The 13,491-nt window shown below is 35.3% G+C and overlaps 1 protein-coding gene across 3 annotated transcripts in view; it reads right to left on the bottom strand.

The window, feature by feature from the left end:
* Bili (FERM domain-containing protein 8 Bili) overlaps nucleotides 1-13,123 on the bottom strand; it is a 67,879-nt gene extending 54,756 nt beyond the window's left edge. For all 3 annotated transcript variants that reach the window (XR_016142011.1, XM_089092614.1, XM_089092613.1), the window contains exons 1-2: nucleotides 13,099-13,123; nucleotides 1,944-2,139 (exon numbers count right to left, since the gene is read on the bottom strand). Coding sequence is in view for 2 of the 3 variants with exons in the window: in XM_089092614.1 (XP_088948740.1) it covers nucleotides 1,944-2,016 (73 nt within the window). In the remaining variant the exon portion in view is untranslated. The remainder of the gene's footprint in view (nucleotides 1-1,943; nucleotides 2,140-13,098) is intronic.
* Nucleotides 13,124-13,491: the final 368 nt, after the last annotated feature.

The following is a 13,491-nucleotide window of genomic DNA, read 5'->3' as shown; positions in this document are numbered from 1 at the left end:
ACAAGGAACTGAAGTGCCTGGAGCCTATGTCAGAATAATTAAGCTCAGCAGTATTGCCAAAACCTATGATTTGACGAATAGAAGCTCCAGCAGAAAAGCTGAACCAAATTGACACAATCTAAAGTAAGTTGTTTTATTTCCGACTGCCTTCCAGTGCCAAGACCGCATTAAATTGTCTAGCTGCTGTGACCCGTGGGTCACAGTCAAAGAGCAAGAAATACAACTCATGTTCTCCAAAAAAGCTACCCATACCTCATCTTTTCCCTACCACATTTCAACTGGTATCCAATAAATCCAAATGATACCAAGAATACAGCCATTTTCTCACATAGATTGGATTGAGCATAGAGAGCCAAGGCCATGACATATACCTATTGATCAGGTTTGGTTGAACTCCAACCACCTCCCTAGTATTTAGGCTGATAAAAATATATTTTGAAACCCCCTATTTTCTCGACTGAGACTGTATTAGATACAGATCCTAGAAACGTAACATTATGAAAGCAGCTACTCTCACTTCCCTTCCCACCACCTTGAGATCCAAGGAACCCTTCCAGTAGAGCTGCTCTAGGACAAGATTGTATGCCCATTCCCAGTCAAAAGAGGGCATAACTAGGATATTATCTGCTACTTCAACCTAAGGCCGGTTAAGAACTAACAACGTCTTTTGATATGTAGCCTATCTCTTAAATATAACATGACCCTCCCCCTCCCTACAGAAGTCAGATTGGTCATACTCCCAAAAAGGAGCAGCTAATACACCAGCTGTTCCATCTCACCAAGTTTTGGTCAAGGTCAAACCAATTCTTGAAATAGACTCCTAATAACTACTCTTCTCCCCCCCTTCTACAGAGGAGGGATCAGGTCAGACACTAAAAGGCATCTCAAGTTCACTTGGTATTGTTGAAAGCTTTCAGAAAGTACTCATAAAAGATTTTGCAGGATTTGGAATAAAAAAAGAACAACAAAACATTCAAGGGTAAAATTCGGAATGCTTAAGAATAAAAAAAAACAACAGAATTTGGACATCTTGGGTCCTGCTGGAAGTTGGTATGCATCTAAATTCAACAAAACTTACAGAATATTGTTAAATAACAACCGGACTAGTTAGAAAAATGCTTCGGAAGGCCTACAAGTGCTTTAGTTTCCTTACCTTTTGAACATTTCAATAACTTTAAATAACATAAGAGAGATTATTTTACTAAAAATCGGTCATTATTTGGTATTTTCCAATACCAAGTGTGGGCTAAAATTAAATCTTTATAGCCTACATACAAAAAAGTAGCATCTTTCGTTACACTTTCTGCCAATCCAATCCAACAAATTAAAAAAGAAATCTTGGTTTCCATTTGACAACAAATTGACACTTTTCCATTTTATTTTGTAGAAAATCTCAAAAGGTTATTGGCATTAAGCCATGAGAGGGACGAAAACTGGATACAATCTAACTTTCACAAAACTTGAGAAATTACTTGGATTGAGGCAACTTTATGAGTAATAAGTATTTTGTTATATCTTACTTTTTTAAATTGGTACAGTAAAAGAGGGTACAAAAAGAGAACATTTGAAGCAGAAACAAAAAGCTTTGAGAGCACAGGACAAATGAACTTTCAAGATTAAGAAGGTATTTAGACATAGCTTTTTTTTTAGCCTAATCTGCTTCTATATCCCAGGAGAATTCATCATTTTACATAGCATTAATTTTTCCCATATATTCACTACTTTTTAGATTCCTCATCTATTTTCAAATGATGCTTCTTGAGTACACAGGCCCTCGTGTGGGCCCTGCAGATTATGGGATTAAACTTAAACCCTGGGCCAGATATCTTCAGACAAAGATCAATCCACTGTGCCATCTTTCACATTTCTTCCTGTTCCTATCGATACTTAAACTTCTTTAGATCCTTTTCTAGGGCAGACTTAGGAATAGACATATTTCTTACCTGACTTCAAATTGAGAGCTTTTTTCCTTTTACTTGTTGGCCATTCTGGATCTGGAGAGTCAGAGCTCATCATTCCAGGAGATAAGCTATGGAATAAAAGTTATCAGTCGAAAATCACCCAGATTGTCCTTACTTTTCAAGTGCTTTGTCTACATGTATTGCTATCAAGATTATGCCATCGTACTTATCCTATAAGCTGAAAAAAAAATTTAATGTAAAAAGCTTTTATCATTTCTTTCTGTTTTAAAGAAAAAGATGAAAATACAAAAAATATATTCAATGAAAATTTACACACACACCCCCCCCAAAAAAAAAACTAAAAAACTAAATAAATACCACAAAATGTAATTTTCAAAATCAAGGCTACCAAGAAAACCTGCTTATGTTTCTCCTGATGTTTTTACATGCAGTTTAGAAGTTATGAATTTCCTTAAGTCTGGCGAGGACAAGACCCCAAGTAATCATCAAAAAGAGGTATATAACCTCAAAAAGAGGTTTTTTTATATATATAAAAAAAAATTGCATCATCACAGGGATAGCATAAAAAAGACATTAAATTCTACAAGTATGTCTATTTCTTTTCATTCAATTTTGAGCAACCATATTTTTGAAAACCCTAGTCATTCAATGCTCTTCAAAGACACAATTCTCATCAGTAATGATCAGGGCATTAAACAAATTGTTTAAGAGGCAATTGAAATTAAACGCAAGCTAAATATTAACATCTTCTTAAAAGAGACTGGGAGCAATATACACTTAATACATTATACACAAATTTAATTAAAAATGGTTTTAGATATTACAAAACAAAACCAATCACAGTGACCTTGTATCTAAGAGACATAGAAGGCTAGCTTTCAAAAAAGCATAAACAACACTAAAACTTGTTTCTGATATAATTTTGTCTGTTTGAATTACCTCTTCAGTTAGCTGAGCCTGTATATAGTAATGTTGGTTTTGATACTGGTTTCTATTTTATTGTTGGTTTTATTTTTCTTCTTCTTTTTTTTTTTATCATAAGCTGAATTTATCTTTATTCTACTTTCTCATTTTGATGAAAACATCTATTACATATAGGCTATAGCCAATATATTCGATTAATTTTCTTCGGCATCCCACTGACTTTAAAATTTCCTCATTCCAATATATTCTTTGTTGTTTTTACTGCCCAGCTTAAACTAGAGTTAGTAACTTGGCTGACCTTCCTGTTACCTAATATTGTCTCTTCATCCTAACTTAAGATGTTTAATCTTCTTAACATCAATTTTCTAAACTCCGTCGTCCCTCCTTAACTCCTGACTCCACACAATTAAACGCTAGCCTTACTTCCAAACTTAATTCTAACAGTAATATTCTTGTACATAGCACTGACCTCTTTCATGCATTTATCTAGTATACCATCCACATAAAGATGAATAAATTATATAAACTGAGCACTAAATCATCATTCTACAACCATCTATATAAAGAAACTAGAATTTCGGCTTTGGCAATTCTAATAGTGATCATTTTGTTTTTATAAGATCTAGTTATTAGGGGTTTCAGGCTTTTTTCAGCAACCCTTTAAATTCGGATTGGTTAGAATTTAGTATAGCAGCTTTTGATGGAATGGTTGAAAAACTCCAGACATAGCTCATTTAGAGAGTTCCAGTGCAATTTTTAAGAGTCAAAAGTGAGTAGGGAGCATCCAGACCCTTCCTTTGTTCTTTTCCTAGAAATTTGTGAGGAGACTCATTCAATCACAAATTGAAAGTTTTAGTGCTCCTTGTAAGTGCAAAAAGTGCGACCCACCCTTTCCCAAATATTGAAAGGTTTGATAAGTATTCCTCTGGGTTCAGATTATGTAAATTTTCCATTGTTCACAGATCAGCAAGGAACTCTTAGATATCATTAATTAAGCCATAATTCTCAGAGTTGCGCAACAGTTTATTATGGCAACAAAATATAGCCCTAAGTAAACCAAAAGATGCTTTGTGTACCTGAGTTTTCAAATTACCTACAATATCTTGGGGATACCTAAGAGAATTAAGGTGAAACTTTCAAGGAGAGCTTGGGGAAGGATGGTAGACCTCAAATTTGACCTTGGGGAGAGGAAAGAGATTAATGAAGAGATACTATTTGCATCTATATCATCAAAATTGCATAGCCTATCTGAAATATTCTGGAAATGCCTTGGGGAGAGAAGCTAAAACTTTCAGGTACTAGGGGGGGAGGGAGGGAGGAGAATTAAATTTTGAGTTGGTGAGAAAGTGAAATGACTAGAAACATTTATTTTGCATCCAATCTTCCAAATTGTTTTGCACCATAAGGTCCTATAAGATTTATAATCTATTCATGGTTAAGCAGCAAAGTAAATAAAAAGACACAATGTTCTGCCAGGTTGCCAAAATAACAGATCTATAACAGAACAATAGATGGATTAATTTCAGAAGCAAATACATCATCGTATGCCCCCTACCCTAGGTCTCTACAGGTAGGAATACAAAGAGAAAGGAAAAAAACAGACAAAGGAAGATAAAAAAACATCTTGGGAACAACTTGGTGTATGAAACTGAAAGTTTCAGGGAGTATTGATCATGAAGAGGGGCGGCTGGGCAAGTGGACATAAGTTATGACTTGGGGGAGAGGTCAAAACTAAATGAAAATACACTATTTGTATCCAGGTTATTAAAATAGCATACCAGTATTTGCAGTATCTTGTTAATGGCTCAAAGGGCGGAGATGTTTCAGATAGGGATGGAGAAGAAAAAGGATTTCAAATTTTGTGTTGGGGAGAGGACGAAGTGGCTAAACATGTTCTATCTCTGATCAACCGAAACATTTTCCACTATAACCTACATTGGGACTTAGAATCCATTTGAAATAAAGGAGAAATGTAGAAAAAATGGCAATGTAAATGAAAATATGTTCTGTGCTCCCAGGATATCAAAGTAGCCAATGTGCAACATCTATGGGCTCACAACGTTTTTTCTCCAGCCAATCTTAATATTTTTATGCTATAAACCCTATATGACACCTACAACAAACCCTTTTTTTGAGCTGCTCAGACCCATACTTGTCTTAATTAAGACTAAAATTAAGGAAGCAAATCTGATTACATCAGTCCATGGCATCCTTTTTCTTCTTTTTTTTAAAGACAGCAAAATACAATTACTTTTTTTTACAAATGACCCTGACATACATTTATTCAAACAAACAAAGAGTTACAAAATACAATAACATAAAAATATTCTTTTAGTAAAACAATATAGGTAATTCAAATAAAATTGAAAAAAAATCAAATGAATTTACTGAGAAAAATGTGCATTGTCAGTTTAATATGCATATGCTGATATTTTTTCCTTAAAATCTTAATGAATTTTTGATATCTGAAAGTTTTCAGTAGAGTACAAATTATATTCGGTTCTAGCTTTTAGAAAGCATAGGGGTTTAGGACCCTACTCATATCAATTTCTGCTCGTTTTGAGCTTGATTCTTATTTATTTTAATTTCTGTTTGTTTTGAGTTTCATTTATATATTGATACTTATTTGTGGTAGTTGTATGCTTGGTAGATTATTTGAAAAACTTATTTTGTGAAAAAAGTTTTTTTTTAATTAATTTCTGTTTGTTTTATATTGACATAGTCTTTCCAGGGAAAAAGACTGAACCTCTTCTAAAGTTAACAGCAATCTCTTTCACAAAAACCTTAAATACCCCCTGGGCATAACTTACAACCCTTGCCCCTAATATTTGAGGTTTGTTTCAACACCAAAAGCCTTGTTATATGATAACTAGACTATTTTGAACATAATGGCTACCTCAAAATATTTATTAGATGCATTTCAGGACAATACGACGTGTGTGTGTGTGTGTGTGTGGGGGGGGGGGGGTAGCCTTTTGATCACTTTTGACTAATAAAAAAGGCACTAGTCCTTTCAATTTCCAATCAAATGAGCCCTTTTTGAAGCTTCTACGACAAAATGTTCAATAAAAACCTTATATTCCCAAAGGGCATAACTTACAACCCTTGTCCTGAGTGCTATGGGGGGTTGTCATCCTCAAAGACATATTTTTCGGACCTTTCAACTACGTTGAACAAAAAGGCCATATCAAAATGTTGATTGGAAATGTTTGGAGAAATGATGAACGGGGGGGGAGGGGTGATTCTCCCTCTGATTACTTTCGACTATTAAAAAGGGCAATAGCCCTTTCAGTTTCTAATCAAATGAGCCCCTTTTAAAGTATTTACGACAAGGCTTTCAATAAAAAACCTTATATGCCCCAGGGCATAACTTACCCCCTAAGCCATGAGGGCTGTGGGGGGGGGAGTTGTCTTACTCAAAGACATAATTTCCAGACCCTTCAACTATGTTCAATAAAATGGCTATATCAAAATAATGATTGGAAGTGTTTGGTAAAATGATGGGCTTGGAGTGGGGGGGGGGCATTCGCCCTCTTATCGATTTTGACTATTAACAAGGGCACTAGCAATCTCAATACCCAATTGAATGAGCCCTTTTTGAAGTTTCTATGACAAAGTTTTCTATAAGAACCTTATATACCCCCAGGGCATAACTTACAACCTTTGCCCAGGGGGCTGTGGGGGGTTTTTCATCGTCAAAGAAGCTGAACAAAATGGCTGTATCAAAATTTTGATTGAGTGTGTTTGGGGAAACTGTGGGTGTAAGAAGAGGGTTAGTTGCCCTCCAATCACTTTAAACTATTAAAATGGCCTTAAGCCCTTTTAATTTTCAATCAAATGAGCCCTTTTTAAATTTTCTACAACAAAACTTTCTACAAAAACCTTAAATGCCCCAAGGGCATAACTTACAGCCCTTGCCCTGAGAGTTGTGGGGGGGGGGGGGTTATCGTCCTCAAAGACCAAATTTCCAGAACTTTAAACTACATTGCACAAAATAGCTATCTCAAAATTTTGATTGAATGTGTTTGAAGAAACGGTGGGCATGAGAGGGGGTTTAGTTGCCCTTCAATTACTTTCGACTATTAAAAAGGGAACTAGCCATTTCAGTTTCCATTAAATGAACCCTTTTTTAAGTTTCTACAACAACGCTTTCTTTAAAAACCTTATATGCCCCCAGGGTATAACTTACAACCCTTACCCTGAGGGCTGTGTGTATGTGTGTGTGTGCGTGTGTGGGGGGGGGGGTTTCATCCACAAACACCTAGTTTCCAAAACTTTAAACAAGCTTGAACAAAATTGTTATCTAAAAATTTTTATTGTATTTTTTCGGGAAAAGGGTGGGCGTGAGAGGGGGGTTAGTTACCCTCCAATCACTTTCTAATATTAAATGGGCAGTACCACTTTCAATTTCCAATCGAATCAGTCCCTTTTGAAGTTTCTATGACAACACTTTCTATAAAAAAAATTATATACCCTTAGGGCATAGCTTACAACCCTTGCCCTGAGGTTTTTTTTTTTTGGGGGGGGGGGGTTCATCTTCAAAGACTTAATTTCCAGAACTTTAAACTTTGTTGAACAAAATGGCTATCTCAGAATTTTGATTGGATGTTTTTGAGGAAATGTGGGCTCTAGAGGGGGGTTAGTTTTCCTCCAATCACTTTCTACTATTAAAAAGGGCACTAGGCCTTTCGGTTTCCAATCGAATGAGCCCTTTTTGAGTTTCTACGACAACCCTTTCTATAAACATCTTATATGTCCCCAGGGCATAACTTACAACCCTCGTCCTGAGGGCTCTGACAGGGTTATCATCATCAAAGACCTAATTTCCAGAACTTTCAACTATGTTGAACAAAATAGATATCTCAAAATTTTGATTGCATGTATTTGGGGAAATGGTGGACGTGAGAGGGGGGTTAGTTGTCCTCCAATCACTTTCAACTATTAAAAAGGGCACTAGGCCTTTCAATTTCCAATCGAATGAGCCCTTTTTGAAGTTTTTATGACAACACTTTTTGTAAAAACCTTATATGCACCCAGGGCATCACTTACAACCCTTACCCTGAAGTATGTGGGGGGATTGTCATCTTAAAGACTTCATTTCTAGAACTTTCAAGTACATTGAACAAAATGTCTATCTAAAAAATTTGATTGGATGTGTTCGGGGAAATGGTGAGCATGAGAGGGGGATTAGTTGCCCTCCAATCACTTTCAATTATTAAAAATGGCACTAGCCCTTTCAATTTCCAATCAAATGAGCCCTTTTTGAAGTTTCTATGACAATGCTTTCTATATAAACCTTATATGCTCCCAGGGCATAATTTACAACCCTTGCCCTAAGGGCCATGGGAAGAGTGTCCTCCTCAAAGACATAATTTCCAGATCTTTCAACTATGTTGAACAAAATGGCTATCTCCCAATTTTGATTGGATGTGTTTGGGGAAATAGTGGGCATGGAAGGTGTGTTAGTTGCCTTCAAGTTGCTTTTGGATATTAAAAAGGGCACAAGCTCTTCCAATTTATAATCAAATGAGCCCTTTTTGAAGTTTCCATAACAAAATTCAATACAAAGTGCCCTGGTCTAAAAGAAACAAACCAAAAAATATATAAAGAATACATTGTGCAAACATTGTTCTTTACTTAGGCAGTGCTATTGTGCTGCATACAATATCACCTTTATATTATAGGGTGATTGATTCAATTTATGGGCAAATGGGTTGAAATAAAAGTAATGAATAGCATTATGAGAAATATACAATTTGCCATATATATTTGCTCATTAGGAGGGGTTGTGGGCAAAGTATAGTGGAAGCACCATTCAATTTTAAGCCATTTACAGACGCTCAAAGATGATACCCTTTTTCTCTTATTTTTTGGCTAGGTAAAAGGGCTAAAGAATACAATTCTTACTTGATTATATGCAGAACAATTGTAGTTAACACATTTCAGCAGCAGTTTCACCCCCTCATGTGCAGATATATAGCCCAAATTCTACTGAAATAATAGGGGATTGCATTTCAAAAACTCAAAACTGAAAGTTAGACTAGAAAAAACTTAAAACTAAAATCTAAAAGAGACTGAAAACCCCCCCAAAAAAGGTAAAATCTTTTTTTCAAAATTTAGATAGGTCCCTAGAAATAAAAAAAAGAATAGCAATAGTAGCCTAGTAATTCTTCCTCAGAGAATATTCTAGGCCCTAGGTTCATTCCTGTAATCTTCATTTACCTAAATCAACTACAGTACTTTCTAAGAAAGCATGAAGCCCCTCAGCTAGAACTTTGCTATGACATGACTATTACCAAAACAGGTAGTTAGAGCATATGAACCAAAAAATCAGCAAAGGTTTGCATATAGCCTAGGGATATTTACAAAGATTAAGAGGCTAGGATTAAATTTTAATTATAGCAATCAGGGCTGCAGCTCTGGCATTTTTATTGGGGGGGAGAGAGGGGTCTACATCTGGAGAGTCAAGGGGCATGGGCTATATAATAAATATTTTCTCCAAATTATTGGAGGCGTAACTACCCCCCCCCCCCACCCCAATAACAACACCACTGCTAGCCATTATAGTCAGTAGGCCAATATATAAGATTCCATAGCTGACATATTGACAAGGTGCACTTACTAGGTTTCTTTGATTATTTTATGTATGCTCTATTATAATTTATTCATTTGTAAATACACTATATCATACACACTGATAAATTGTGAACTGAGAAGATAACCTGCTTAATATAGGACCTAAAAGGCTAGACTGCATCAATGTAATAATATTTCTGAACTACAAATAAAGTGAACATAGTCTAATAAAGTGAACTGCGTGATGCCTTTCATTATGCTCTTTCTGAATAGGATAAAATAATTGTTTTTGTTGCATGTTCAGTTTTACCCTAATCTTTCTAAATTATCTAAATGTATAGCCCATATTAAATATTTCCCAAGGGTTTTCTGGTTTGGGTTCTCAATTTTGTCACAGTCAATTCAATTTATGGGTAAACCAGTTTAAACAAGAGTGAGGCTAACAGCAGTATTTGAAATAAGAGAAAAAGGTGCATGGAGAAAACAGTCAGGCTTTTTACTCAGATAGAATTGAAGTGGAAACTTGAGTCCCACAAGGAACAATCCTTTGCCTAACATTATTTAACATCTATATCAACCTGTATATATATTTATATTTAACATCTATATCCCCACAGTCTGTCAAAAATAAAATGAGCTTGTATACTGATGATTTTAAAATCATCAGCCCTGCAAAAAAAAGCCAAAGAGCAAGTCTTATTACCAGCTGACCTAGACACACTCTCAGATTGGGCAAAACTCTGTAAGTTAGGATTCAACATTTAGAAATGCAAGACAATTCATTTTGGCAGAAAGAAAGTGAGGCAGCAGTATCACATGTGTGGAATAGATGGTGTTGGGCATGATGATTGATTCGTCCCATGCTGAAAGAGACCTGGGGATACTTGTGGATGAAGAACTGAAGTTTAATCAACATGCTCAGTCAGTTGCCTCCAAAGCAGTCCCAACCCTGGGAATCGTAAAAAGTATGTTCCATAGCAGGTCACCAAAGCTCATGTCAAAGCTATACAAAGGACTTGTATACAGCCAAAAATGGAATTTGGTATGTTTGTGGCAATGCCATAAATAAAGGTTACAAGAAAAAACTAGATAATGTCCAAATGTGAGCAACAAAATCAATAGTATTGTAAAAGCCAGGACTACCTATCCTGCTTAGAAACCCTTATAGATTTTTGTGAAATTCTTTTTGCTATCTTGGAAATGAGCTAGGTTAAGCAGCATCCACATGTGTGTCTAGCTAGAATCCCATATCTAGACATGTGTCTGATCAGACATCAATGTCTAGACAACTACTATTCACAAGTGAAATTGGGTGCTTGGCTTAGTTACAACTAAGCACCCAGTTCTAGAGTCTAGAACTCAAAGTCTAGGATTTTCAATTACAGCCTATCAGAATATGTCAAGTTCCACTATTTTCATCATCTATGTTTATATTTTTAAACTGAATATTTAATTTTTGTTTTCTCATTAATTGTTTTTTTTTTCATTTTAGGTAAATATGCAACATCAGACATATTAGCGAAGCACAGTAAGGCAAATTGTTTGGCCTGTCTCATCCATTATCTTGTGACATTAAAAATAGAGATTACAATTTTGAAAGTTTTGCCTGCATAAGCACTCTTGATTGGCTAGAAATGACAACTGTATTCTATTTGAAACTAAATTTGTAGTTTTAGCTAAGCATTGAATTCTTCTTGTGAACAGTAATTTCCAAGACATTGGTTTCTGGCCAGACATGTGTCTAGACATGAGATTCTAGCTAGAAATACATGTGAATGCAGCATTAGGAAAATGAAACTTCTACTCCTTCTTCCTCTAGAAGGCCCTGACCTTTGATGACCTTGAAAAACCTTTGTGTTATAAAAGTGAAACCTTGCAAAATAGATCTTCTGCTTAAATGAAGCATAACAAAACTGTTTTCAGCTTCACAATTTTGCTCAATCCTAATTTATTAGGTTTCAAAGATTAACAAACACATTTTCTAAATTTAGAAAAAAAACATTTTTATGGCTTAAAATTATACCCAAATAACAGGGATTGCTTTTTCAGAACTAAAACCAGAAAAAAAGAAATTGATAACTGAAAATTAAGGTAAAATGTTGTTTTGTCAAAATTTCAATAGGTACCTGTCAAGCAGGCTGGCAAATTTCTAAGACTTAGAAATCAGAAGAGGGTTATCATGGAAGCTTAGCAATACCTTCTCAGAGTATGTGTTTGGCCCTGGTTTTATTACTGAAAGTTTTATTTTTCCTAACCTAACCCCTTTCCAAGACAGCAAAAAGTAGCTAAACTAGAATTTTACCCAGATCCCTATTCTCTTCCATCAACAAAAGCATGGGGAATTGATAATGGCATTCAAAATGCTGCACATCAGTCCTTGCAGCAAAATATACTTGAACCTGACCAGTCAACAAGAACTAGAGGACACATTATGAAGCTGTAGGCCTACTGAAAATGAGCCAATACCAGACTATGGAACAACTTCTTCCCAAATAGAGCTGTGGGGCTCTGGAACTCCCTAGGTGAAAAAGCAGTCAGTAAATATTTACCAAATCATATTATTGACTTACAAATAAATTGAATATAACACTCGATGCCCTTTTTTTTTGGCTCTTTCTAAATATAATAATCATTTTTGTCAGAAATGAATTTTACTCCCTCCCCTATATATACCAATTCAGGGTATATATTTTTACATTAGAGGGGTGGGGGTAAATTTTATTTCTGGTGTAAATGGGAGGTAAATTTAAACTTTACCTCCACCCCCTAACGTGTAAATATATACCAAATCATATTATTGAGTTGGGAATAAAGTGAATACACCATTCGATGCCTTTTTTATGCTTATTACAAATATAATAATAATTTCTATTGGAAATGAATTTCCGCCCCCCCCCTATATATGGCAATTAAGGTTATATTTTTATAAATTAGGGGGGGGGGTGAGGGCAAATTTTGTTTATGATTTAAATGGGCGGTAATTTTGAACTTTACCCCCACCCCCAAATATACAAATATATACCCTGAATTGGCATATATAGGGGGGGGGGCTAAAATTCATTTCTGATAGAAATGATTATTATATTCGTAATCAGTATAAAAAAGGCACCACATGGTATGTTCACTTTATTCCTAACAATAATATGATTTGGTATATATTTACCCCCTAATGTGCAAATATATACCCTGAATTGGTGTACTACTACTACTACTAACAACTCACCACACCACCAAGCCGCCTGAGGCCAGCACAGCTATGCATGCTCCTCCTCCACCCCAATCTATTCAAAGCCTCCTTTTTACAACCACCCACAAAGTTCCCATTTCTTTTAAATCTGTCTTTATGATGTTCTCCCACCCCAGACAGGGATTGGTAGATAGGGGTGGGGGTAAAATTCATTTCCGACAAAAATTATTATTATGTAAGAGCATAAAAATAAGGCACCAAGTGGTATATTCACTTTATTTGTAAGTCAATAATATGATTTGGTAAATATTTACCAAGCAGTCTCAGCTCCTAGTGTGGAGGTCTTCAAGGAAACTGTGGACAAAGATTAGTTGTCCAAGCCATAGCTTCAAGGTGGGATGCAGCCAACACATTGGCTCAACATCTTCACTAACCAGCACCTACAGGATAAGATAAACTTTTGGCAGTTCATATTATTGACTATTTAACCTTTTACTTTAAACTCTTTTGAATCAATAAAATTTACAAGCTTTCTTCTAAGGCTGTCAGTTGTCTGTTTTTCCAGCCAGTGAAAATTTAGGCCCAAAAGAGGAATTTTCGCTCAAAATGATTGAAGCAGAAAAATGTGCTCCTGCCACTGTTTTTATCACTCTGAATTCATTAAGGAATAACTTATAATTGATGTTAAGGCAATTAAACATATTATATTTGAGTTTCTTGAAATGTACTTAAGAGTATAGAGCTTGGAGAAAAGTTGGAATTTTAAATTGTTCGAAACAAATTTTCAAAAATAAACCTCTAGAGAAGTTAAACCTTAACTTCTAAATGATAAGTCAGATAACAAATTTTACAGTTAAAAGATATTACCCTTCTAGAAGCTTA

This window comes from Artemia sp. Qi Xiang Cuo, chromosome 7 (genome assembly GCF_049724085.1).
Source record: "Artemia sp. Qi Xiang Cuo chromosome 7, ASM4972408v1, whole genome shotgun sequence".
NCBI classification, from domain to species: Eukaryota; Metazoa; Arthropoda; class Branchiopoda; order Anostraca; family Artemiidae; genus Artemia; species Artemia sp. Qi Xiang Cuo.
This window is presented reverse-complemented; position numbering and strand designations above follow the sequence as displayed.